The 27,492-nt window shown below is 43.1% G+C and overlaps 1 protein-coding gene across 1 annotated transcript; it reads left to right on the top strand.

Moving 5' to 3' along the window:
• Nucleotides 1–1,104: 1,104 nt before the first annotated feature.
• On the top strand, nt 1,105–26,997 carry CARD11 (caspase recruitment domain family member 11). Its single transcript, XM_054271179.1, has 24 exons — nt 1,105–1,133; nt 2,815–3,071; nt 3,667–3,804; nt 4,481–4,806; nt 5,484–5,663; nt 7,236–7,388; nt 7,482–7,607; nt 8,096–8,293; nt 9,121–9,300; nt 10,342–10,396; nt 11,608–11,717; nt 12,870–12,973; nt 15,883–15,935; nt 16,469–16,601; nt 17,064–17,265; nt 17,701–17,827; nt 18,909–19,149; nt 19,561–19,657; nt 20,688–20,783; nt 21,723–21,855; nt 22,382–22,561; nt 23,716–23,840; nt 24,668–24,783; nt 25,343–26,997. The coding sequence occupies exons 1-24, from the start codon at nt 1,105–1,107 to the stop codon at nt 25,545–25,547; spliced, it is 3,564 nt and encodes a 1,187-aa protein (XP_054127154.1). The 3' UTR covers nt 25,548–26,997.
• The last annotated feature ends 495 nt before the right edge of the window (nt 26,998–27,492 follow it).

Below are 27,492 nucleotides of genomic sequence, written 5' to 3'. Positions count from 1 at the left end.
AACAAGGGCTATAAAATGCCTATAAAATGCATGTACTGCTAAAAAACTTCTAAAATTAAAGCCTGTAATACAAGACCTTTATTAGTGTCCCACTGAGCTTCAGTTGTTACATCTGGGTTTTTGACCAGCACACCAAAATTTCAACCAATGGCAAGCATTTTGTTTCCTATTCAACACTATATTAAATACTAAATCAAATAATTATTTGCTCAGTCGGAGGGGTTCTGCACTAATATCAGCTGATCATTGCTATTTTCTCTGAAACAGCTCCATGGGGGTTGTCCTCTCAGAGCAGCCTGGCCAAAGCCTCAAACAAAGGCAAGGAAGGAGCAGACAGGAGGAGTCAGCCCTGGGACACATCCCTGGGAGCTGGTGGGCAGCACAGGCTGCCAGGACAGAGCTTAGCTGGGATTCTGCAGGGCTTTTCCAAGGTGGAATTCCAAAGAAGGAAGCAAAAGACAAGAGTCTGACATTCCTACATGAAGGACCACTCCACTATATGTCATTTTCCCCACCTTATAATAATAGACTGTGTTTAGCAGGAGTTTGCTGCCAGAAACCTTTTAAAATTCTTAGCCACACATCCAATATACTTATTACTTTCCCATTAAACATTATGTCCCCAAAATAACAGTATGGATGTATTATGCCCATACACAAGGGACTATTTGATAAAGATTTTTTTTAATGTCAGGTAAAAAAAAAAAGAGTGTTCATGTTGAGAATTACGCTGATGAGTGAACTCTCCTTTGAATCATTTAGTGGAGAAATCCCTTACTAATGTCCTGAGGGAACTGCTGACAGTGTGCAATAATTTCTGGTTCAGCGCTGCAGATTACAAGATATCTTGCATTTTATGAAATTCAGGCAAGTGCTTCTTTTGCACTCTGAGATCCATCCCTGAGCTCCCTGGTACGCTCCCAGAAATTAAAGGGCCTGTGACTTTCCTTTTTTCAGCTGCAGTGGATGCTGTGGCTGTGAGCTGACTGAGGCTCTGTGTGACCTTCTGTTTCACTGCCTTCTACTCCCCAAAGTCCAGCTTCTCCAATTATGTAGCTTTTGTTAAATTCACCTTTGAAGTGAAATACACTTACTTCCAGAATAATGGTGGAGACTAAGGTTCATGAGAATGTGTGAGGACTTCAGATGAAGCTCTTTCACCTTTAGCATTCCTCCCACTGCAACCTGCTTTGTAAAGATTTTTCTCTGTTGTTTTACCTTTATTGTGCTCGTTGCTTCAGTGTCATTTTTACCACATATAAATACTGGCATTCAGTGAGAATTTCACCCAACCAGTGTGAAGTTCATAAGATCAGGGAGATTTTTCCCCTAGCTACAGCCTTGCCTCATGATTCTGCATCCCATTGAACTGCCCTGGTCTTCTTGGCCCTCTGGGGATTGCTGTCTCCCCCAGAATGTGTAATCCCCATGCAAGCATCAAAGCAAATGTGGAATAAGTGGCTCCTAGGATGTGAAACTGCAAAGAAAATTCTGCTGGAGTACAGGAGAAGAACAAAGCCCCTGCCAATACTCCCTTAACTTGTCCATACGGTGAAAAACCATCCAAATTTTTCTCACTGAGATATTGAAACCCTGACTAGGATTTTTGACAAATTGGGAAAGCTTTTAAAAGCATCAAGCAGAGAGCATGCATTGTTTTTGTAGGAATATTCTGTACTTCATTATGTGAGAACACTGACAAACACATTATTTAGCAGATTAGCACTTTTGGCTTTAGTTTTCAAAATGAGGAATTAATACCCCTTGGCTATGCAGTTCATGAGCTGTTTTTGCTCAGGGATGCTCGGTGTAACACAGGCTGCTCCCCAGTTCCTAAAGCTGGAAGCTGAGAAAAACAGCATGTTGCTTTTGAGGTCTTTAGTTACTGATTATCAGCAAAGCCTCATAAAGCAGAGCTCTTGTCTCATATGATCCAAGAACTGCATATTCTTCTTCCACCAGGGTCTCTGAACTTGAAATAAAAGTTTATGTTCCACATGCCACCTGGATCACAAGGTCCTATGAAAGCTAGAATGCAAAAATAGTACTAGTTGAAAGGTTAATATTTATCACAAAATAAAGAAGGAAAGAATTTTTTTACAAAGTTTCTTTCGTTTTAACTTCAGTACAAGTTTTCTTGCCTCTCTGTAGTCTGCCATGTAACCTTCTCTAATGAGCTGGGTACAAATTAGGAGCTGGCAGGAAATTGCTTCACAAGCACTCAGAAACCATGTGATGATATTTGCATGAGTCAAGAACATTTTCAGACTGCAGTGACACGGTGCTGTTACCTGCCCCCTCCTGCAGGGAAAGGCAAGGTCTGAGCTCCCAGGTACCTGCACTCACAGCCCTCAGTGCCTCCACAGCTGCAGACACAGACCTGCCTTAACTGTTCTTGTGTGCAGCCACTTACAGGTGCTGGCTCATCACATCTGTGCAGGTTCACATCAGTACAGCTTGCAGGAGCAAAGGAGGTGAGGATGAAAGCCTTCGTTGCCTGCAGCCAGTATTTGTCTTTGCTCTGAGCCCTGCAGGTTCATCTCCTTCTTGCCCTTTGCCTCTCTGGAGCAGAGGCGTCCTCTGACTTGTAAAGAGCTTGGTGGGGTTGGCTGAGTGCAGATTCATCACTGGAGAGCAAGGAGCAGTAGTTCACAGACTCAAGATAGCTCTTCTGGGAACTGTCATTTCCCAGATGAGCTGTGGACAGGCTGCACTTCAAACAGCCTCAATATTGGGCAAATTCAGCATTAGTCAGAAGTGATTCTGAGCTCATCCCTTATGACATGGAAACACAAAAAAGTACTGGGATTGCAGGTGTCCTTCTTGGAGTTCATTTGTCTCTTGTGTCCCTTGTTCAGGAGCAGAGCCAGAGATGGATGACTGCCTGGAGACCCTGAAAGATGAGGAGGAGGCTTTGTGGGAGAACGTGGAGTGCAACCGGCACATGCTGAGCCGCTACATCAACCCAGCCAAACTGACCCCCTACTTACGGCAGTGCAAAGTCATCGACGAGCAGGATGAGGATGAGGTGCTCAACTCACTCATGCTGCCCTCCAAAATTAACAGAGCAGGTAATTGTCTGGTCAGTGGCTCCATCTGCATCTCTGTCTGAATAGCTTTGCTCTACTAAATCTGGAGAGAGCCTTAATCAAGTTACAGATTATCAGATAGAAACTATTTTATCTTATTTACAGGAGGTTTAAAGTACAGGGGGATTCTGCTGTTATTTTAATAACAAAGACTCTTCCCAATGCTGTGCAGACTGGAGTTTGTGGGGTTCAAATTCCCATCAAAGCCTTGGCAAATATTTCAGTTAACACAAGCAGCAGTCAGTGCCATTCCAGGAGTAGCTTTTCAGCTGTCTTGCAGTACTTTGTGATTTGTCACTGGAAGATCTGCCATCCCTGCCTGGTAAAGGCTGCACTGAATAACTTGTCCTTTGAAATTTCTGTTCCAGAGAGCAGTTTTCCCACATTCCCTCAGAATAACCATCAGGACAAACATACAGAATTGCTGGCATTACTTTATGGGTTCAGTTGAACTCAGTTTATCAGCTGGATTTTGCACAGCTCGTTGCTGAGATGAACCTTAGGAACATCAGGGATGTGATATTTGCTCGTGCTGCTCATGGGGCTGATGTGTCACCTCTCTGTTGTCTGTACCCAGGCCGGCTGCTGGACATCCTCCACACCAAGGGCCAGAGGGGCTACGTGGTGTTCCTAGAGAGCCTGGAGTTTTACTACCCTGAACTCTACAAACTGGTGACAGGGAAAGAGCCTACACGGAGATTTTCCACTATTGTTGGTGAGTAGAATCAATCACAAAGGAGTCAGTTGAAGTAAGGACTCTCTGGAAGACTGGCTTGGTTTTTTTCAGGCAAGAAGTGGAAATAAAAGCTAATCTTGTAGAATGCTTTTCAGTCTCCTTCAAAGCAAAATGTGGTAGGTAATGTGTAAAGCAAAGGGACATCCCAGCTGTCTGAATGAAGCTGAAGGGCTTCAAATGGAATGATAGGCATTACCAGAATTCTCAAGAGAAGCTATATTGGAACAGTGGACTAAATTGCACTGACAACTTACACATGTGCATCACATTTGAGACGTTCAGATTAATTGTACTTGCACAGATTCATTGTACAAAGGTTGTGCTATTTCCACAGGCTCAGCAAGACAAATGTAAAGGCTTCATCTTCTATCCAGACAAGCTGTATGTGTGCATATTGTGATACTGATACCAGTGTGCTGTGTAATATTTGTACTGTTCCCGGTTAGACATACAGATGTGTGTGAGATTGTGTAAATTCTGTACCTCTGTACATATTCTGGACCTTTTGTTTCTCACATCATTCTCACTGTACCTCTGTACATATTCTGGACCATTTGTTTCTCACATCATGATGATCCTACTTACTACCTTATTAATAAAGTAACTTAAATAAGGTACTTTACCAGACATTGATAAGCTGTTCAAACATTTTCAGTGGAGGAGGGACATGAAGGCCTTACCCATTTCCTAATGAATGAGATCATCAAGCTCCAGCAGCAGGTGAAGACAAAAGACGTGCAGCGCTGTGAGCTCCTGGCCAAGTCCCGCCAGCTGGAGGATGAGAGAAAGCAGCTAAAGCTGAACAAGATAGAGCTGCTGACCTTCCAGGAGAGATACAACAAGATGAAGGAGGAGAGGAATAACTACAATGATGAGCTGGTCAAGGTGAAAGATGAGAACTACAACCTGGCCATGAGATATGCCCAGCTGAGTGACGAGAAGAGCATGGCTGTGATAAGGAGCCGGGACCTGCAGCTGGAGGTGAGACAAATGCTCTGGGCAGCAATGGAGGGTGCCAGTGGCATCTGGGAAAATGAGATCTTCTCTGACAGCAGAAAGATGTGAAGCTCTCATTTGCTTTGCTTATCTAGATGATTGAAGGGAAGGCGTCACTATACAGAAATGCCAACTGCAGTGAGGTGTATTAATGGCAGATAATGAATTAACAGAACAGAATGCAAATAAAAATAAAATGTAAAACATAACTGCTTGCTAAAACCTTAATTTTAGCTTTTTTAGGCTCAGTAATATCTTGGCACAGTTATCCAGCAGCACTGCAGCTGAGGGGGATTTATTCAGAAAGATAATTCTGAATTTTCTCCTGTTTTTCCTGATCCAAATAGTCCACGTGCAAAAAGCACAATGTGTGGTCAGCCTTTTACGTGTTCATTCTGTTTCATATCTCTTTACTTATTGGAGGATTGAGAATATGCAACTTTTTTTTAGTCCAGGTATTCTAAAATTTCACAACCAGCCCATATGAGTTGTAGCTGGCAAGTAGCGGGTTTGTACTTGAGACTTCACCAGTTCATTGGGGACTTTCAGCACCCAATTATCAACCTCTCGTTAGCATTCACAGTTTAAGCTATTTTCCCCTGTATGTTTTTTGAGAGCACTAAATGTCCTCTCCTCTTTCTCCTTTTCTCTGCTCCCTCTAGATTGACCAGCTGAAGCATCGCTTGAACAAGGTGGAAGAGGAGTGCAAGCTGGAGAGGAACCAGTCCTTGAAGCTGAAAAATGATATTGAAAACCGACCTAAAAAGGAACAGGTTCTGGAGCTGGAGAGGGAAAATGAGATGATGAAGACTAAAATCCAGGAGTTACAGTCCATCATTCAGGTACAAAAGCAGATTGCTGCTTTTAAAATCCAAACTCCCACATTCTCCAGTTACAGTGCAGGAGGTGTTGGCTGAAACCTCTGCCTGCAAAGCTGCAACCAGCAGAAGTGCAAAGTTTGGACAGACAGAAGGCTGCTTGTACAGCTCCCAGCTGCCTGGAGTGCTCCCTGGGCAGACACATGCATGAGGAGGAGTTCTACAAAAATAGTCCTCTAAAAAATCAAGTGTACATGAGAAATTGGCTCTTCCAAGAGTGCAGTGTTTAATTGCTGAACATTGTACCAGCCTGTCACTACAAATCTGTGTTAAACAGCCAGCACAGAAATTTCTGACAGTGGCTCTGGGTACCCTGTGTTAGGCTGTTGTCATATCTTTGACAAAAGGTTTTAATGAAGCAGAGGATGATAAAGGTTCCTGTACTTGAGGGTCACTAAGCACCAGGGTGCCCTGCAGAACCCTGCTGTAACCTGCACAGGGAGCTTCACCAACCTTTGTTTGGGCAGGTAGGGAAAACAGTTGATGTGCAACACATTTAGGACTCCTCTGTGAACAACTTAGCCAAATATTGGGATATATGTGAGATTACTTAGCCCTTTGTTAGAAAAGGCTTGTGGCATTTTAAATTATCAGCAGAAGGCCTTTCAGAAATGGCTGTAGCCTCTAGCAGTGCCTAACAATTCTTAGTTCTGACATAAATCCAATTCAAAGGTTGAAAAAGAGTGTAGAATAGAAGATCCTGAGAGTTCTGGTTCATGTAGGTCTCTTATATTAATTGAAATGGTCTTACAGCACTTAAAGAAACAGAGAAATAGCTAAAAATAGTATTTAAATTCTCTTAAGTGAAAGTATAAATAAACTTGAAGCAGTTTGGTTTAGAAATGCTTAGGTGTGCTTAGAAATACTGGGTAACCTAAATGTCCCTGAAACCTCCAACTCAGTGTAGATATTTCAAAAATAAATATGCATAATCCTTGCTAGCATTTTATGCTTTTTTCATCTTCCATTTATGGTTAATTTTGGACGGCAATTATGTGTTGGAACCTGCTTTGGTAATCTTGTTCATTTTAAATCTACAAGAAATTATATTCCTGGATGGTGTAAAAAATGAAGCAGTGGTACAAGGTACTCCAGGCATGTTTAATATTCTCTGAGCACAGCCTTGCAAAGCCTGTGCCTACCTTAAAAATTCTCCTGAATATTTTCTTAGGCCCTGCTCTTTGGAAAAGGGTGATTTTTGTGCTCAGTGAGAGCTGATTAATAGAAAAGGGTTTTGAATGCAGGGCTTGGAGTGAAGAATTGTGGCTGCATCCAAACTGGATCAAATTATAGCCAGTACAATAGACCAGTAAAACAGTTCCTTCATCAGACTATTCTGACAGCAAGACAGATTTTATTCATCTTTTCTGACACTGCTTTAAAATATGAACAAATGTCCATCTTTTCTCCTTCTTTCCCATTGCAGTACCTTCTTCATTTGCTATTCCTCTTGCTTGTTACTGTCTCTGATACTTCTCTCCCTGCAAAACTACTTTCTGTTTCCCTGGCCTGCCTCTAAAAAATGTCTTTCCTCAGGCTAACAAGAGGGGTTTGCCAGATTCAGACAAAGCCATTTTGGATATCCTGGAACACGACCGTAAGGAGGCACTGGAGGATCGCCATGAGCTGGTCAACAAGATCTTCAATCTCCAAGAGGAGATTCGTCATGTGGAGGACTTGAGAGACAAGGTGAGGAATGGAAGAGTAGAGAGATGGAATATCTCAGGCTGGTGCCCAGAATGCCTCTGAAAGCACTGGTGGCTAACAGTTTGTCATTTCCAGTATCTTGAGGAGAAAGAAGATTTGGAGTTAAAGTGCTCAACACTAGGAAAAGACTGTGAGATGTACAAGCACCGCATGAACACTGTGATGATACAGCTGGAAGAGGTGGAAAAGGAGCGGGACCAGGTATCTCACAGTTAAAGTAGGGGAATATCTATAGCAAAAGCCTCTATCTGCTCTGTGTCACTTTGGGGAATTGTAGGTAATTGGGCCCAAAATACCATTATAAAATAAGCAGTTAAAAGAATTACTTGTTGGGATTTACATTATGGTAATTAAACACAGGGTAATATTGGGTTGTTTCCACAGTGTAGCATCTGGCAGGCAGGACCAGGATCTTAACAACAGCTCCTGTAAGGCTTTACATCATTGTCAAGTCACCCCATTTGCACTCTGGGACATTTTCCCACCAACCCAGAGGGAGCTGTAAATGAACCACCCTCATCATCATAATTTTTAATGGTGCTACTGTGGCACATGCTGGTCCTGATTGCTGTGTTAATGGGTGACTGGGCACCACTTCTGAAGTCCCCCTTGCCAACACCTCCCAAACAAAAGCAGCAGGAGCAGGATGTGCTGCCCAGGTGCCAAGGAGGTTTCGTGCCCCGCTGCAGGCGTTCCGCTCGCGTGACGAGGCTCAGACCCAGTACTCCCACTGCCTGATTGAGAAGGACAAGTACAGGAAGCAGATCCGGGAGCTGGAGGAGAGGAACGACGAGCTGCGGATCGAGGTGGTGCGCAAGGAAGCGTGCATCGTCAACCTGGAGTGCAAACTGCGGCGCCTCTCCAAGGACAGCAACTTCCTCGACCAGGTAGGGCTGGGCAAGACAGGCAGCGACTCTTTTGTTCACAGAATTCACAGAATGACCAGGTTGGGAGAGATCTTAAAGATCATTGAGTCCAACCCAGCCCTAACACCTCAGCTAAACCCTGGCACCCAGTGCCACATCCAGTCTTTTCTTAAACACGCCTAGGGATGGTGACTCCACCACCTCCCCAGGCAGACCATTCAAGAACTTTATCATCCCTTGTGTAAAAAACCTTTTCCTAATATCCAATCCTTGGTGCAGCTTGAAACTCTGTCCTCTGGTTCTGTCAGTTGCTGCCTGGTGAAAGAGACCCCACCTGACTATAACCACCCTTCAGGAAGTTGTAGAGAGTGATAGGGAAGAGACTTGTTAAGACTTGCTTTTACAAACATTTTGATCTGGAAGGGAGAGGGGACTTTTCTAATTCTTTCCATGAATTAAGTGAAAAAAGTAATCTACTAAATGTCAGTGTTGTGAATTCTTTACTGTAGTGTTTTTCAAGTTGTCTGTTATGCACATGGCTTCCCAAAGGCTGCCGTTCCACAGCTTGACTTTAAATGTAAGGGGGAAAATGCAGAAAAATAATTATTTTCTACACTGGGCTAGAAGCTACAAATATTTTTAGGAATGTAAGTGAATAGAATTCAGTCTGTGAACAGAAATCCCCACAAATCTCAGCCCAAATTACTGATATGTCTGGAGCCACATTCTATGTGAGCTTCTGAAGCACTGGAGTTGCAATAGGTTCAATTAGATTACTCTAAAGGAAGGTTATGAGTTTATTGTACCAAACTGGTCTCAGAAACAAAGTGTTCCCTTGTGATCTTTAGAGTTTGCCACGGAATCTCCCCATCACCGTTATCTCCCAGGCCTTTGAGAGCTCTGGCCCAAAAGCCAATGGTCAGGAAGCTGATGACTCCTCCACTTCTGAGGACTCTCCAGAAGACAACAAATTCTTCTTGCCTGATCAAGTTCGTCTCAAGAGAAGAGTTAACCTAAAGGGGATCCAGGTGGGTCTGAATCCGAGGCTGGAATAACACAGAGCAGGGACTTGGGAATTATCAGGCATAACTCATGTTGTAGCTGTGCCTCTGAAACTTCTGTGAAGATAAGAATAGATCTGTGTATGATAGTGAGCTGTGTCTGATAGATTTTGCCCTGTGGTGATTTGCATCTTGAGGAGCAGATCTAATCTGCTTCATAGACTCTTTTCTGTCCCTTCTCCCCATTTTCTCTTTTCTTCTTGCTTCTGCTGTTCATTCACATTCTTGGAGCGTTGTCAATAAATTGATTCTTTGCCTCCTTAACATCATTGGGAAAAAAAGTGACATAATGCCTGAGGTCCAACACACACTGAAGGTGAAAAACAAAGTGTTGGTGGAAAAGCTCTCAGCAGCTGGAAGGAAAGATAGAAAGAAATGGACACAATCTAGAGCAAAATTAATTATCTAATTTAGAATTAAATTATGGCAATTTCCTCACCCCTAACAGGAAGGAGGCAGCATGAGTTAGGTTCATGCTTTCCCTGACTAGCTGCATTCACATGGCTATTATCTGATGCTGGATTCATGATCTGTAAAAAAAACCCACAAAAATCTAACATTTGGGCTTTTGAGGTTCTCTTCCCTTTCATCTGCACTTGAATTCTCCCTGCCCTTCATAACCTTTCTGAGCTCTGACTGTCGTTATTACTTGTGGCAATAGTGCTGTATTTTTCACATTGCACACTCCAAAAGGATGCCTGTTGTATTAACAGCTGCCTGAAACCAGTCCCAAGGCACCCACTTCACCTTTTGTCTCTTTTTTTCTTCAGCAGAATCTGGAAATTGCAATGCATTTGGGCCAGGCATTCAAAAGTAGCCAGGTTGCTCACACTCCATCACTGCTGTTGTATTTAGAAATCTAAATATCTTCTAAATTTTGGGTCCTGTTATTTAAAGGAGGGCAAGTATATTACAATATAACAGTGAAAAAAGGTGCTGAAAATATCTGGTTTACAGTGTGTGGTAAATATTCTGCATTTGTGCTGATTTTTGTCCTCTTTCTTTTAGATCAGTCCAAGAGCTAAATCTCCTGTCAGCATGAACAGAACATCAGAGTTTCAAGGTCAGAAAGAGCACCCATGTCCTTATTCCTTTTCCATTGCTTTGTCTCTTTCACTTAATCTCTTTAAGTTGTTTAAACAAATATGCCAACCAGGGAAATTCTTAACTAAGCCCAAGTCAGTAAAAAAAACCAAAACAGTTTCTCTCACAGTTACAAATGTAATGATTAAAAGTGGTCAAGAGTTCTACTTCATTGTCCTCTCCATCCAAAGGTACCTCCCCAGGCACATGATGTGTATCCCATAGCTTACCTAAATTTTCTGTTTACTCAGTTTTCTGTTTAGTTTACAAAAGTTGTAAAGCATTTGTGAAACATCTGTACTAAAAATCATTATACCATTCTCCTTTTGCTGTTGGAAAAATCATTCAAGCTGAAAAGGCCCTAATCTAGTGATTGTCTAATGAGTTCCTTTGCCCTTCGGCAAAAGGGAATTAATTTTACTTCTAGAGCATTGCAAAGGCTGTGAGAGAGGGATTGACCCATGCCCCAGCCAGCTGCCAAGTTACCAAAGTTGTTGCTGTACACTCACTCATGTTTGAGCTACTCCTAATTCCTCTTGTTTGTGTAACACTACCCCTGAAACACCAAACCCATCAGAGGCAGCAATTCCTTCAGTAATTGTGTGAGGCCCTGTTGGATAAAATATCCTGGGGAACACAACTCCTGCTCCAAGGAATTCCATGTCAAACAGCAGCTTTGCTGTCAGGCAGTGTGCAGCATCAGACGTGCTGAGGAAGGGAAGGAGCCCACATTCACTCTGTGTAACCTGGGACTGCTGAGGCACCTCAGGCTTCTTGGTCCTCGTTGTAAATTCTTTGTTGTAACAAAGTGTAATTCGATAAGCCAACCTTGCAAATTGCCAGATTCAGGTGGTGTAATTAAAACATAAATTCGTGAAACAATCATTCTTTAATTTGTCAAATAGCATTCACAGATCTATTAAAAACAAGACAGAGCTGAGAGACAAAGTGGGCAGGAGTGTGTGCAGAGGGTGGGAATTTCTGTGCTTTGGTGGGAACTGTTGGGCAATGGGAGCCAGAGCTGCAGGGCAGGGGTGTGTCCAGGGCCCCTGTCCAGTACAAGACCAGCTGAAATGGAAAGGGAACATAAGTGCAGTGGCACATCTGTGAAAGGCTCTGCATTGGAAGTGCTCTGACATGCTTCTCTCTGTGTGTTTTCTCTGTGTGCTCCCCTTGTCCCTGTGAGTGCAGCAGCCAGAGCACAGGATGAGGATGGGGCCGAGGGCAGCACCGGCCGCACGGACACGAGCTCCTCTGTGTCCATCAGCAACTCCATCAGCAGCTGTGAAGTCACCAAGATTGTAAGGATGCCCCTTGCCTCACTACAGCCATCTCTCCTAATGTGGTTCAAAGCTTGCACAACTCAGTATTAGCCCTTCCCCAGCATCCCAGCTGTGATCCCATTCAAGGCCCTTGTCAGAAGCTCCCTTAATCCTGTTACCAGCATTTTGTTAGAACTATGTTATTAGCCTTTCCCAAAATCACAGAATTGGTTTATGTTTATTTAAAGATATTTCAGAGGTATTTATGACCTCTTGCTGTCTCCTTATGCCATTTAACATTTACTGTTAGAAGGAAGAGATTTGCTTTAAAAGCTGCTTTGTAACTTATCTGAGAAAATTTCAAGGGTTTTTGAGTTCTATAATACTTTTCCTGTCTATAAGTAACAGCGAGTGAGGAAAGGGGTGCAGATCACAGTTGGAAATTTCTGCATACCATAGTCAAACCATTTCTTCCCTGCTTGCTGTATCCCCATAATCTTCCAAGGCAGATATTCCATTATACATATGTGAGCACTGACACAGCAGGACAGGCAGATAGAGAGAGTGCTCTTGCAGAGTGTTAATAACAAAGAACAAAACATCTTTCTAGAACACCGTGAAAAATGCTGCCCCCAGGAAATTAAAATTATACTCAAGAATAGCCAGGAAAGAACTTGCTGCCACTCATAATAAGCTTAGCTAGGTTAGGAATATTTTTTGGAATATCTGTTGGATGTTTAGATGACTTATACTGTTTTCCCTGTAGTGCAATTCAGGGTTTCCAGTGCACTGGAAGATTAATTATTTAATGTATAGAGATCTGTATTTTTCTTCCTCATTCCAACTACATATATATTTATATAAGTACACATACTGCTTTTCATCCCCCTCCTCCTATGTCAGCTGTGCCACATACAGAAGTAAAGTTACAATGGCTCAGTAAATCAGGCAGTTGTGTGGTCACAGGAGAAGGTGCAGTGCCAGCACACAAGCTGTGCATTGTGCTAAAAACTGGGATAAATGAGAGCTCTTGGATTCTGCACAGCTAGAATCAACTTCTTTTCTGTGTGTGCTTCTCAGAGCAGAGTACAGCCAGTGCAGAGCACCCTTGCTAACGCTGCTGTGAGTCAGAAGTGAGAGCACCTTTCAGCCAGATAACCTTCCTGACACCTTTTGGTTTCTCGTTGACAGCAAACCCTGCGGAACCGCAACGACAGCATCATGTCCACCACCCCCGAGCCGCCCGGCAACGACTCCATCATGCGGCGCTGCAAGGAGGACACCCCTCACTGCAGGTGGGGACATCTGCCCTGGGCCTGCTGCCACAGGGACAGGGGACAAGGGGCTCTAGAGCTCCTCTAGAGGTTGGAGAGCCTCTACAGAATTCACAGAATTCACAGAATCACTGGGTTGGAAGAGACCTTAAAGATCATCAAGTCCAACCCATGCCCTAACATCTCAACTAAACCATGTCACTGAGTGCCACATGCAATCTTTTTTTAAACACACCCAGGGATGTGTTTAAAACCACCTCCCCGGGCAGGTCATTCCAGAACTTTATCACCCTTTCTGTAAAAAACTTTTTCCTAATATCCAAGCTATATTTCCCTTGGCACAGCTTGAGACTGTGTCCTCTGGTTCTGTCTGTAAGGCATAGGATTAACCTAAGCTTCTCAAGGCTCAGCCCTTCATCCCACATTTTGTCCAAAGCATTCAGGAATGTCTGAAGTTCAGCTGGGATGAATGACACAGTGGCAGCAGTGCAGCACTGACTGTAATGGACAGAAACACAAACAGGACTAGAACGTCTCAGCACTATTGGAGAGAGTTCTCTCCCTACCTTTGCACACTGATCCAGCTTCAGTTTTTGCCCCTCAGCTCCCTGCTACCCTCATGTCCCTGTTCTTTCCCCTTCTCTCAAAGCCCCCGCTTCTCTCTGGAAGCTGCAGAAGTAGAGCAGAGCTGCTTGCAGGTCTGTGAGGAGTGAGGGGAGAAGCGGAGGAGGGAGCTGTTTTCTGTGAGTCTCAGGCTTTGTCTCTCAGCAGAGAAGGGAGGGAAGAGAGGCTTTGCCCTTGGCTTCACCTTCTGCTGCAGCTTCCACTTCTGCCAGGTCAGGGCCCCTGGAGTTCCCCTGGCAGTGAAATCACATCAGCTGGTGAGAGGGAAGTTGGTGGCAGGAAGGAAAGAGACCTCTCCAGCCTCACAGTTCCCTAAAGGGCACTGACCCCTCTTCTAAAAGGGTTTTTGCAATGTGATACTCAGACATGCTGTGCTGGTGTGGTGTCAATAGCATCAGTGTCTGCATCAGAAATACCAGGAGACACAAATACATTCCCTAAAGGTAGTGAGCAAAAGGAGAAAAGAACCAGACCAGTTTAGAAGAAAGCAATGTATGTGGAGGGTTAAAATCTTTATTAGATCTGGTTTTAATATCTAATCTTTATTAAAACTTTATTCAGATTTTTATGTTTCTCAAAACAATCTGATCTTGGGCAGGCTGCCACTTCTGCCTCTCTCTCTGGACAGCTTTGTAAGACAGCTTTCCACTGAGGGCATCCTCAGCTGGTTCTCCCACATAATTTTCTAGGCTGCTGAGGATTTAAGCAGTGTTTATTTTAGTCTCCCTTAGCTTCTCCTTCAATGTCCTCCAAGTCCCTTTTTAAAGTGTGTTGTAACAATTCAAGATGGAGAAAAGGGGGTTTTTATTAATGATTTGAATGTTTTGTGCTTCAGGTGCTTGAGAAGCCTTTGGCATGCCCGAACTTTTCAATATTTGCAGTGTATTACAGAACACAGTGGAGATTACATGGAGATTATTCAGCTTGTGGACTTATTTCACTGTAACTCTGACTGTATTCTGTTCTGTGTGTTAAGGCATTGGAAGACTGAGTGGTACTGAAATGTGAATTTTCCCCTCATATTAGATATTCTTCATGTGAAAAGAACAGGTACCCTGAAACAAGGTCTGAATGGGGACTTGCTTTGTTGAGCTGGTAATCACTAAAGTCAAGTATCTCAAGAGCCTGCCCAAAAGTTCAGTGTAGTTTATAACTTTATAATTAGCATGATAAATTTTTGGAACTTATTTGTGAACATAATCCAGAATAATTGCTGTTTGCAAGCCAAGTTGCAGGTTTCACAGTTCATCTCTTCTTAATTTGTGTGGAAAAAAAAAGGTGAGATCATCATTTAATGTAGGAAAAGGTACGTTATTTCCCTGCTTATGCATGGAGTAAAAATAGCTGATCCTCTGCAGCCTGGCTGCAAAAATTCACCCTTCAGCTGAAGCCAAATATGAGAAATATCAGCTCCACAGGAGACCTACAAATCATTTTGAATGGGAAAAACAACAAGCTGTTATTTAAACAGCTTTGCAACCAAAGGACATGCTTTAATGAAGTCCTTCCAGTGAAGCTGACAGATCACTCACTTGGCTGGACAGCCCCAATACCCCTGTTAGAGCAAAATTTTGACCTTGGAGTGGCTTTAAGGCCAGTCAACCCAGTCACCTCTGCAGGAAAGGCAGTGGCACTGGGAGCTGGGCTGGGACCAGAGCTGTGGCAGCTCCTGTGCAGAAGCCTGGAGCACTTTGCCATTCTGTACTGCAGGTACCTGAGTAGCTATGAGAGCTACCCTGAAACTGCTATAAAATGCTTCAAGCACTTTAAATCAAGCAGATAAATTATTACTCTTCTGCTGCACTTCAGTAACTTCCCTTGCATTCACTCTGTCCATCAGTGAACTTCTGGCTTTTTGCTCAGTTGTGGAAAACCCCCATGGTGCAGTGCATGCACAGCAGGCATGGTGCAGCCCTTTATCTCTGTGCTGAACCAAGTGTGGTGTGAGTCACACACCACACCAGCCAGCAGCTTCCTGTTGTCCCCAGCAAAATCTTCATTCCCTCACTGCTGTTGGCAGTTCTTCCTTCTGAAATTTCTTGCTGTTTCACATGTTTCCCATGCTGGCTGACACATGTTGTCTCCTGCCCTTTTCTGTATCTTCCCTGGACCCTCAAGGATGTTATTTGCTTATTTTTTTGCAGCTGCACCATTGCCTGGTGCAACATCTCCAACATCTTCCCTTTTCACAGAAGTTCCTCTTTCAGAACTTAATGAAATGTACTGAAGGTGGAAATCTGCAGAAAGCTTGAAAGTGTTCAGCTTTCTCTGTCTTCCATTATCTCATGCTTTGTTTTTAATTCCAGCCTGCTTGAAGAGGACAATGACAGCTTTGGATGTGATGCTTTGGAGATGGATGGTAAGCAAAAGGATATCATGTGTCATTGAAATATGAGCTAATATGTGATCAACTCCCCAGCTATAGAGATTGTCAGATAACCAGCTCTGCTCTAAGTAATGGGACACACAGCCTGTGAGTAATTCAAGGAAACAAAAGGTCAGCCAGTGGTGAGAAGGGGAAAGCAGTCATTCCTGAAGATCTAAGAGGGAAAAACCTTAGTTTTGTTACCGCAAGAGTGGTTAAACACTGGAACAAGGTTGTCCAGAGAGTCAAACTCTTCCTCCTTGGAGATATCAGAACCCAGCTGGACATCCTGAGCCTTGAGCTGACCCTGCATTGACCTTTGACTAGACAGCCTCCAGAGATTCCTTCCCACTTTCTGTTCTGTGAGAGTGCCATTCCTTGTGCCATGTCCTGTGGATATGAATCACATCTCTGTGTGAAGAATTTCCTACTTCAACTTTGGCTGGGATCAATTAAAATTAATTTTCCCCTTTTCCATCTTTGTCACTTTATGTAGGACTCATTATCATTCTTGTTACTCTTTCCAGATGACAGTCATGACAGGCATTCACATGGAGCTCCTTCAGTGCACTCTTCCTCTTCTTCCCATCAGTCAGAAGGCCTGGATGCCTATGAGCTCGAGCATGTCAACTCCATATTTAGAAAGTTCTCTCTGGAAAGGTATTTGAGATGCCATTTTGCTTACCTTAGAGACTGAGAGGAAAGGGTGCTGTGGTAGAAACTCTCTATTTATTTATTAGTTGCTGAAGTTATAACAGCAGGAGTGATTATGGTGGCAGCAGTATAATGCTATCTTGGAGCCCTTTCATGTTCTGTAAACTCATGAAGGTCAGCCTGAAAATTCAAAAACTTCAAGGCAGACAAAATATTCTAAAGGCTTCCATTTCTCCTTGTGATCTTGCTATCTTGCTGCAAAGCTTGCTGAGTGGAGAACTGTTATACTCTGAATTTTCAGAGATGCTTTTCTCCAGAACTTTCGCAGTAACGAGGAGGTTTTCTTTTGGAGTCTTTAGATCCTAGTGATTGATAATGCTAGAAGTTCATTTGCATATCTCTCATTTCTGATGCATTCATTTAACTCAGAGTGAGATAACCAGTTGTCCCTTCCTCTCCTGGACGCAGACCCTTCCGTCCCTCTGTCACGTCCGTGGGCCGCATCAGGAGCTCGTGTCACACGGTGCAGCGCGTGACGCTCAACGGGGACAGCCTCAACTCAGAGATCACCCTGCTGGGGGGCAATGACAAAGGCAGCTTCGTCAGCTCTGTCAAGACAGGCTCCCTGGCAGAGAAAGCTGGCCTTCGGGAGGGGCACCAGATCCTCCTGGTGAGCATGGCATTGTCACCAAACCCCTGGGTGTCTGCTCACCCACCTATGCTGTCCCTGGCATCCCATGAGCACAAGTTCAACGATGCTTCTGCCAAGTTTCTCTTTACTTAGTTTTCCCTCCACTGCCAATGTTCCCAAGCCATTTCGCTGTTCAAATGCCTCCAAGGGGAGAAAAAATGTCCCCCACTATTTATATTCCTGCACTTCTTACTCCCAGGGAAACCTGGGATTGTGCAAATGCTGCAGCTCTGTTGACTGCTAGCATTCCTAATTTGAGAGAAAAAGAATTATATAATTAGGACATAATCTACATTCTGGTAACAAAGTGTCTGCATTGTTTAATAAGAAAAAGATCATGGCACTTTAAAAAAATGGTTTAATTGACTCAGAGATTGAACTTGCACTGAAGAGTAATATTTCTTTCATATCTAGTTGCAGGGCTGCATTAAAGGGGAAAATCAAAGTGTTCCTTTGGATACTTGCACAAAAGAAGAAGTTCACTGGACAATTCAGAGGTGCAGTGGTCCAGTGACACTCCAGTATAAATCAAATCATGAAGGTAAGAGCAAAAGTATTTCTTATCTCAAGTAGTTCCAGGGCTTTTATAGCAACTTGCCTGGAAGAGAGTGACAGGAGAAGCATATCCTTTGTATTGGGATAAATCTAGAGCACGCCACTGGTGTTAATTACAGCTCCTCTGTGGAACTGCTTCAGCTTTTAGCCCGCTGTCTGAGAAAAAACAACAACATGTGCTTGTCAACAGGAGTCTGAAAAATTTACATGGTGGCCAATAGCAACATGACTCATGAAACACACTCGAGCTTATTTTTATGTACAGTTTTCTGCAATACGATGCGGTGAGCTGAGTGATCTTTATCCAGCTGGTCGATTTAGCATTTACCTGATGGAGTTGCCCTGTTTATTACCTTTGTGCCTTTATCTTATCTTTAACAGCTGGAGTTCGTGTGTGGCGAATAGAATATGATTTTAGTGTTCAGGTTCTATAATGATAATTTCAGGTTATGGATCAAAAATTACATTCCAAAATTCATTCTTTACTGGTGTGTATAAGTGGGCATTCATGTTTTTTTGTGCTGGTTAGAGAATTTCAGCTGCATAGATCATGCAGGAAGTGATGCCTTTGATTTTCTTTGATGTTTTCAATTGTAGGAAAGACTATTGCAATTTTTTGAGCATCACTTAACTGCAGATAAAGCATGTTATAGATTCTAGGAGTGCCAATTAGAGCTAATAATAAGGAGAATAGCTTGTCATTAAAATTGGTGGCAGAACTCACACGGTACTTAGAGGGCAGAGCTATATCTGTGTCTGTGTCTTTGCTGAGAAGTTCTTTGTTCCACAGGTCATGTGGGGAGTACTGAGAATGGAGTTACCTAAAAGTAGCATTATAATGAGAATATTCCCACAGAGCTGACAGCAGCAGCATGGGCTGTCCCTGAGCCAGTGCCCCATCAGTGTCTCTGAGGTGCAGGCCCATGATCTTGCTGGAACTCCAGCAAGCAGCACTCTGGAAGTACGAACCTCTCTCAGAGGAACCTCAGGAGTTTGTGCTGTGGCTTCTCCCAGAGGGAATGCAGCAGCAGTGGGAGCTCCTGGCTCACCCTTCCCTCCTGCTGCAGGGTACCGCAAGCTGCTGTCGGAGCTGGAGGAGGGGCTCATCACCTCGGGGGACTCGTTCCACATCCGCCTCAACCTGAACATCTCCAGCCAGCTGGACTGCTGCTCCCTGTCCGTGAAATGTGATGAGATTGTCCACATTCTGGACACCATGTACCAGGGCAGGTGTGAGTGGCTGTGTGCCAGGGTGGATCCCTTCACTGACAGGGACCTGGAGATGGGGACCATTCCCAGCTACAGCAGGTGAGAGTGATACTGAGTGACCATTACTGAGAGCAGGGATCTAGAAACAGGGAACTTAATTACTGCTGCAAGGAAAGAGGTGTCTATGTCTTAAATTTTGAGATAAAATCTGATGTAAAACTATAGTATGAGCTCTAAAACTTAAGAACAGAGATTCCAGATGTTACCTGAAAAAATGAAGTGAGTCCCTCAAAAAGTATCATATGCAAATATTCCATGGATATTCTTTAGCTCTTAACTGAACTGCAGTCCTTCCTATTGTTTTGTTCCTGCCTTTACTGCATGGTTCAGTCAGTCCTCACTGCTATTTCTATTTCATCTTTTCTGTAGGCACAAACCCGATGCAATCCAGCTTTCTTGTGAGTGGTTTCAAAAATATCTTGATCTGTGTGATTTCATCCTTTCTTTCAGAGCCCAGCAACTCCTTTTGGTGAAGCTGCAGCGGTTGATGCACAGAGGAAGCAAAGATGAGACAGAAAACTCCTACAACACCCTACGGGCCCTGCGGGTAAGTGTCTGCCAACAAAGTCCTTTTAACACCTCATACTCCCCTGCTATTGGTTTTTCATTTTTCATTTTTCATCATCATTTTACAGAAAATCCTGTTTACACTCTCTATAGGTTTTGATTGTGTCAGGCAATGGGCACCTTCTGTTTGCTTTAAATAATATTGTCCCTGGGACTGAACCCAGCTCTGGCTCACTATTCACCCTTCAGCTAGGAGGGACTACACTTAAAAAGTCCAAACTCTGTTCTGTCTGTTAGTCACCCTTCTCATGCTTCACTACCTGTAAACATTGAATGCATCTGCATGTACACATGAGGAAGAAGCTGTGTCCTTGCAGTTAATAAACAGAATTATTTCTCTCCTATGGTGAATAAGCCTCTAAACTACAGAGTCTTGTTGTCCCACTTTAGAAAGACCTGTCTCTTCCAGCCTGTAATGCTGTGGAGAGAATTGGGATTATCAGGCCTTCACACACAGCAGCCCTTCAAACTTTCCCTTTTCCATCACTAAAAGCATTTTTAGACCCCAAAATTGCATTTTTACATAATTAAAACTGGTGTGTTAGTTACCATAAGTTATTTCTAGAGTCTGGGAGACATTCATGTTTCTAAGTTTTACAGACACAGGTAGACAGTGCTTGTGCTTGATTTCAGTCAAGGTTGAGTCGCACACATTCCATCTGTGCTCACAGCCCCACTGATCAAAGGGACAGAGATCACTGGCAGAGGTGCTTGTGAAAGCAAAAGATGTGCATGCTCTTTCTTGGTGCAGAAATTATCTCTTTCTTAGGTGTGGAGAGCAGTCTATAAACAAAGGAATGTGAAGAGCAGTGAAAAAGCAATGTTTGTCAGCACAGGCTGTGCTATGCCCACTGTTTGTGTAGAACATTGTATTTGGGATAGGTATAAATCACTATCCCTTTTACTGGAAATAGAAAATATCTGGTTTGGCTTCTTTTCTTTCTCAAATGTTATGATTAAAAAATACAAAAAAGAGCAGGAGTGAGATCTCCTCTATTATTTTTTACCAGAATACATTGCAGCCAGAGGAGCCTGCCCTGCAGAGCGACCCCAAAACCAGCCCTCGCCTATCCAGAGCAAGCTTTCTTTTGGGCCAGATTTTACAGGTAATAAAGTTCAAATCCTCAGTGCAATCTCTGAAATAGTGGATCTGAACAGTAGATATTCTCAGGCTATCCTAATTCGCCCAGAAATCGCAGCTCAGGTCTAGAGGTTGTACTGGAATTTATTCCTATCAAAAAGAGATTTAATGCAGGAAGAAGGATGAGTTGTGTTTTCTGTTGTGATGTGGGGTGTTTGTTTTCAAGAGCATGGCTTCCATTACGGATGTGCCTTTAAGGAATCCCACACATCTGCCATCAGAGGCTGAAATGTGCTTTGTTTGTACCATAAGGACAAATCCAATGGGCTAGATCAAATCTCCAAGTGTCTGAGATAGGACTCCATCAGAAAATAGTCCTTTAATTGTGGGCCAGTGACTCTGAGCATGACAGAGAGTGTATGGGTGAAAGATAAAGCTTTGAGAAGGAAGGTGATAGGGAAAGGTTAGCAGATACACAGGAGGAGGAGTTAATGTTTGGATAGAGGAATAGGTGGGTGGATAAGGAAGGAAAGCATGAAGCCTATTTCTCATGTAAAATGACTGTAAAAAGATGCCATTTGGGAGTTTTTAAGTCTCTCTGGTAGAGCAAAGAAGAGGCAGTTTGGGTATAGCCTGTGATACATTTGTGCATATACTCTGGGTATGATGTACACATCAGTGCTTGTACTGATGATAGCAGGGAGCTCTGTGAAGGGAAAACATGCCTCTTAAGAGCAGAGAACAAAACAACAAATCCCAGAGGGGATTAACACAGGCTCTGAAACAGATCTATGATATTTAAAGAGTCTTAGAATTCAGTCCACAGATCCACGGAGTCCTGTCTTTGACAGACACAAGTGATTCAGATCTTGTAGGTAATGAGCGTTGGCTGATGAATACATGGGAGGGTAAATAATGCAAAAAATGAGGATCAAATCTCTCTTTTTTTTGTTCACCTTTTTAGTTTGTCAGTAGGTCTGAGAACAAGTACAAAAGAATGAACAGCAACGAGCGGGTTCGCATCGTCACAGGCTGGCCCTCAGGCCTGGCACTGAGCTCATCCGAAGGGAAGAAGCAGCTGCCTGATAAACTGGAAGGTAAAAATCTAAAATAGCCTTTACACACATAGCACTGACACAAAGGCCTACACACACATCTACAGAACAGCATGGCTGTGAAATGAATCACAGGTCTTGCATTTGTGGTCCCTCTGCAAAAGCTCAACAGCAACTGTGACCAAAACTGATTTTGCAAAAAGAGCTTGGGGCAGCTTTAGGACACTGAAATGTCCTGGTTAGTTGGCACTTCTTCCTAGGTGCTTTCTTGCCTTTTGCTCCAAAACATTTAACTTGGAGTAAGTCAAGGTAACAAGCAGAGAGTCTCCAAGCAAATGTTGTGTTGAAGAGGTTAAGAAATAATCTCTTGAAAGCAAAAGGCAGTTGAATTATTTAGTATTAGATTGGACATCATAGCGCTGTGAGTACAGTAAAGACAACCCCAGTAAAAGGGAAGGAGGACCAGTATGACTAACCATGCCATTTCTAGTTCATGTGTGTCTCCTTTTTTTTAATCCAATATTGATGGAGAGGAACCCAGAGAATAAATGTCTTGTTCTTTGCTCAGATTTGGATTCAGAGAGTGAACTGGACAAGAAGGTCAGTCTGATCCCTTACAGCTTGGTGAGACCCATCCACTGCGAGCGCAGGCGCCCCGTGCTCTTCACCCCCACCATGCTAGCCAAGCCCTTGGTGCAGAAGCTTCTCAACTCTGGAGGTGCCCTGGAATTCAACATATGCAAGCCAGGTAATGGGATAAGAGAGGGCCATGACTGTCAGCTCTCTGTGTTGGAAATATGGACATATATATGCGTGCACACGTAGGGGAATGCACATGTGAGAGTTGCTTGAGGTACTTTGAGTCACATCAGAGTGATGTGTAGCTGTAAATCCTGCTTTTTGAGACTATCTGGGATATTTGAATGTTTTTGAGACAGCCAGTACACATGGTTATGAGATTCTGTGTCTATAAATATTATCCATGTGTATGCTGTGTGGTTGCTAGGCTGCCCCTCAGAGACTGAAATGCTGTGAGAGCTCTTTCTGTTTGCATACTGTTTGCATACTGTATATCTAGGCAATGTGAAATTTTGATTAATTTGTTTCTAGTATTTGCTATTATGAGGAATATCTTCCCTAGAGCAACTTTAGGTTTCTGTCTCATCCTAGCTGTGAAGATTGTGCATTTGATCTACTGGAAAGACTGATTTTCTTCCATGCTAAGTATTTACTATTAAAGCAGTACGCAGTGCCGTGATGGCTGCAGGGCAGGATTGTATACAACCCAGCATTAAACAGAGCTGACGTTTCATTTTTACACTAATATTGAATACTCACAGCATAGTATGCAGCCTTACAGTCATCCAGACAGAGAAACTGAGAAGTTAAGTATTTTAATAAATATCCCCTGTCTTGCAACATAAAACAAAAGCTTTGATGTAGAGCTGCAATTCACAAGGGGGCCAGTATCACACATTGCAACCTAAGCCAAATTTTTTGGAAACTTTAAACACAAATGTTGGAACACTAAATCCTTGTTTTAGGATCCTGTGCTGAAGAGACCACCTTTTTTTAGCACTTCTCAGCATCCTCCATCCCTGAACTGCTACTATATAACATTAGGTGCTGGAATTGTATTTACTGTTTTAATTTAATGCCTTCATAGTGTTGTAGTAATTGCCCAAGGAGTCATTGGTGCAGGATATAGCTGAGATGCTCAGCTGTGATCAGATTAGGCTTTAATTGAATTCAATGGAAGAAATGAGGCAGCTGTTAAGACAATTCATTGCTCATCCTCCTTCCCTGAACGTCTTTACATCCCATGTGAAGTACTGCTGGATACTTTTCTACATGTTCTGCTGCTGTAAATTTGATTCTGTCCCCATCCACATCTCTTCCTAGATATTGTAACAAAGGAAGAGTTCTTAAAGAAGCAAAGGACAGAGACTGTCATCTTCAGCAGAGAAAAGAATCTGAACACATATGAATGTATTGTACCTGCCAACATCGAGGCTGTTGCTGCCAAGGTGCTCTGTGTCCCTTCTCTGGGCTCTCTGGGAACCCCTCTGCAATGTCCTGCATATCAAACTGACCAATTTACAGTTGCACATTCTCTCTCCTGCCCTCTTTCAGTCTCAGATTTTTATTTATTCCTCCAAATGGCTTTTATTTGTGCTCTTACTTTTCCTTTTCTTTCCCATCCTCAGCCATATCCTTTTATGTTCTCCCTCATTCCCTGTGATGACCCACATAGATGCAACTAAATATCCTTTCATTTTCTGTGCTCCATCCTTTATTCATTTCCTTTTCATATCATAAGTATATATGAATACACGAGAGAGTAAGAGATACAAGGACCTAGACAAAGGAAAGAGAAGCCTGAAACCCAGACACAAGGGTGTACAGAACAAAGATAACAATGCCCAAGACAGAGATCTGATGTCAAGTAGAGTAGATTTGATGCACAGCATGGAAAAAAAAAAGGAGAATTAAAGTGATGGTTTTTTGTCTCACAAGTAGTTGCAGTAGATGTTCTTTTTGAACAAAAAGCAAGTCTGTGTGTTTGGGTCTATATGTAAAACTGGTGTTTTATCATACTTTTCATCTTTAGAGCATTCCATTTCCATTTTAAACCTTTTTAGAAAGCTGTTAAGCTCAGCTGTTATTTGACTGACTAGTTTTAAGCCAGTAGGAGGAGCTTGACTTAAAATGTATATTTGATTGAAAGGTTTTAAATCAGTACAATGGTAAATAGAGAGCCTTCCAAATCACCCCATAAGGGATAGATATCATTATCCTGAGATTCCACAGCAGTGAATTTTCCTTTGTGACACTGTTATGACTTTGTTTTTAGAACAAGCATTGTCTCCTGGAAGCTGGAATAAGCTGCACGAAGGATTTAATCAAAGCCAAGATATATCCTATTGTTCTCTTTATAAGAGTCTCAGAAAAAAACATCAAGAGGTTCAGGTAACATGTCAGACCTTTTGCATATTTGATGTTCCATCTTATTCAGTGAATAATTCTTGAGTCCAATAATGTTCTCACTGAGAGAAATAAAGACCCTCATCCTCTCCATCTGGTACTTCTATGTGCACTATTTCCTCCCATGACTCCTCCCTGAAATCTTACAACTGGAGAAAGCAGAAATTCCCCAAATCTGGCACTCTTTCACTGTCACTGGTGGCAGTGAGCATTGTGGGAGAATGAGACCAAAGAAAATGTGGTTTTCTCCATGCTCAGCACTCCCACAGCATTTCTTAAGGTAATGCAAGCTGGAAGAGGAGAGCTCGTAAACACTTGCACTCTCCCTCCATTCAATCCTCTGAAATTGTTTCCCCATAGCAAATATTTCTCCTTGGGGGCAGCATGGAGGTAAAGTGATGGTAGACCTGCAGTAGCTGCATTCTTCACTGCTTTTATTGCTTGTAAGTAGTTAGGAGAAAATAAATTCTTGATGGTACAGCTGGGACTACAGGATTAACTTAAAATCCAAGACATTTATTTCTGGTCTGCTCATTTGATACAGGAAGCTGCTGCCAAAGCCAGAGACTGAGGATGAGTTTTTACGGATGTGCCGCCTGAAGGAGAAGGAGCTGGAGGCACTGCCCTGCCTTTATGCCTCTGTGGAGGCAGAGGCTTGGAGCAGCATTGAGGATCTCATCCGGACAATAAAGGACAGGATCGGGGAGGAGCAGCGGAAAACCATCTGGGTGGATGAGGATCAGCTATGAAAGCCCTCAGGAACATGGAGCTCTTTGGTGAGGAAAGGACACGTCCAGGTGGAGCAGGGCTCCTCAGAATCCTCTGGTTGGGTGCCCAGAGCTCACTCCTGTTTCACCCTTGCTGCTGGGGCACTCCCTGCTGGCAGGATGCATGTCTGGAACAGGACTGGAGCTGTGCTGAAGAGCCAGAGTCTCAGATGCTGGGATCCAGGCTGTGGGGCCACCACCACGATTTCTGATCCACTGGCATTTCTTAAGGGACAGCACCTGTTTAACACATGAGGACAAAGATCTTGAGCGGGAGCTTGGGGTAATTTATTATGTTCAAAATATAGATCTCTTTGGTCTCATTCAAAATTTCTGATGAGAACAAATAAGTGGAATCTGAAAAGGATAAGGCATGGGGATTGGGATGCAGGATGTGGAATTCAGATGTGCCCCACACCTCCCTGAGATGAGATTCTGAACATACCCAGCTGAGGAAGCTGAAGACTGCTTGGGAGCAGCAGCAACACAACTGCTGATGGCCAGAGCAGCTCTGTAGCCCTGGTTCTCCACAGCCATTTTCAGCCTTTTTAATCAAAAGAGAAGAAAATAACTATTTCTCCTGGCATTAACTAAAATGAAAATTTTCTCTTTCTTTTGAAACCCCAGTTTTATTTAACAGTTTTGCAGGTTTCCTTTGTAGTCCTGGCGCTTACAGGAAAACAGACTTCACTGTCCCAGTGGCAGATCAGATCTTTCCACATCTGCCAACATTTCATTTTGTTTATCCCTGCCTCTGCATTGTATTCATTTGTACATCTCTTAGTTTTTAAACATTTTTTTACTCATGGAAAATACCACGGTGCTTTCTTCAGACAACAGGTTTCTGTGTTTCTTCACTGAAATATTTCTCTACAACATCATTGCCTGCCAACATGCCCACTCTCAACAGGAGGGACTATTCTTAGAAGAAGAAAAGGAGGATACCATAAGCCAGTAATTGCTGTGAACCACTCAGTCCTTGATCTGTGTGCCATGAGCAGCAGCGAGGAGCCCGGCGGGCACCACGCTGAGCTGTGGCCAAGTGGGATAATGCTTCCACAAGTGTGTGTAGGGCTGAGCAGACCATGTCCCATTTTCAAAAGCACTTAAGTCCTCAAAGAGTTTAAGTTCCACTGCTCATGAGTGTGACTTATACTCCTAAATCTCTTCAGTCTTTCCTCTCGGCATTAGACGCTGTACTGAGATTGCCAAATTGATCCAATAAAACTGACCCGATAATAATGACTCGTGCAATTGCTGATCTGAAATGCAATAAAAATTGACCTACAGATGAAGAGTGGTCCATCCCATTGTCCTTAGATCCTTCATTCCTTGCCATATCCCTCCCTTTTAAGATGCATTTAATAACAAATTTCCTTTCCTTCTGCATTCATCCTCAGTCCCCCATCTTGGTGCTGTGGCCTGACATGCAGTAGCAGGCAATAAAAAAACCAATCAGAATCTAAACAGAACATCTGGCCTGGTTGCCTTCACTAGATTAGCTGCTCCCTTGTCTTTGCAACTTCTGCTGTGGGTGTCTCTCAGGTAGACTGGGTCAGCTCATGTTGGCTTTTGGGACTGTGCTTTTCTTTTATGTTCTTCTCTTTTATGCACATCATTTTTTAACTAACGGACTCTTCGAGAAGTAATTTATGTCACTTTACATCTAATTGCTGCTGCTGTGTTTCTCAAGTTATTAATGTTTGAAAGAATGTTCATAGCTAGCACTTCTCAGAGAATAGCTTTTTACCTGCCCAGTGCCATCTGCTTGGACTGTGCAAGCAGGGGGATACTTCCAAGTGCCATCTCTTTACAAAAAGGACAGGCTGCACACACAATTTGCAACTCCCTCCAGGGCAAAGAATAACAACCAGTTGGGGTATATATAGAACAAATTGGATGATTCTTCAGAGATCCTCTGTAGCTC

The sequence above is a fragment of the Melozone crissalis genome, unplaced genomic scaffold (genome assembly GCF_028551555.1).
Source record: "Melozone crissalis strain CALT ecotype California unplaced genomic scaffold, PUWL_Pcris_2 ptg000012l_1, whole genome shotgun sequence".
In the NCBI taxonomy this organism is placed as follows: Eukaryota; Metazoa; Chordata; class Aves; order Passeriformes; family Passerellidae; genus Melozone; species Melozone crissalis.
This window is presented reverse-complemented; position numbering and strand designations above follow the sequence as displayed.

Bases quoted from the DNA above. Each gene is read 5' to 3' on its own strand.
- CARD11 (XM_054271179.1), top strand. From the start codon at position 1,105: ATGGTGGAGACTAAGGTTCATGAGAATGT. The intron at 1,134-2,814 runs GTGAGGACTTCA...CTGGGATTGCAG, and splicing joins ACTAAGGTTCATGAGAATGT to GTGTCCTTCTTGGAGTTCAT. The intron at 7,608-8,095 runs GTATCTCACAGT...GCCCCGCTGCAG, and splicing joins TGGAAAAGGAGCGGGACCAG to GCGTTCCGCTCGCGTGACGA.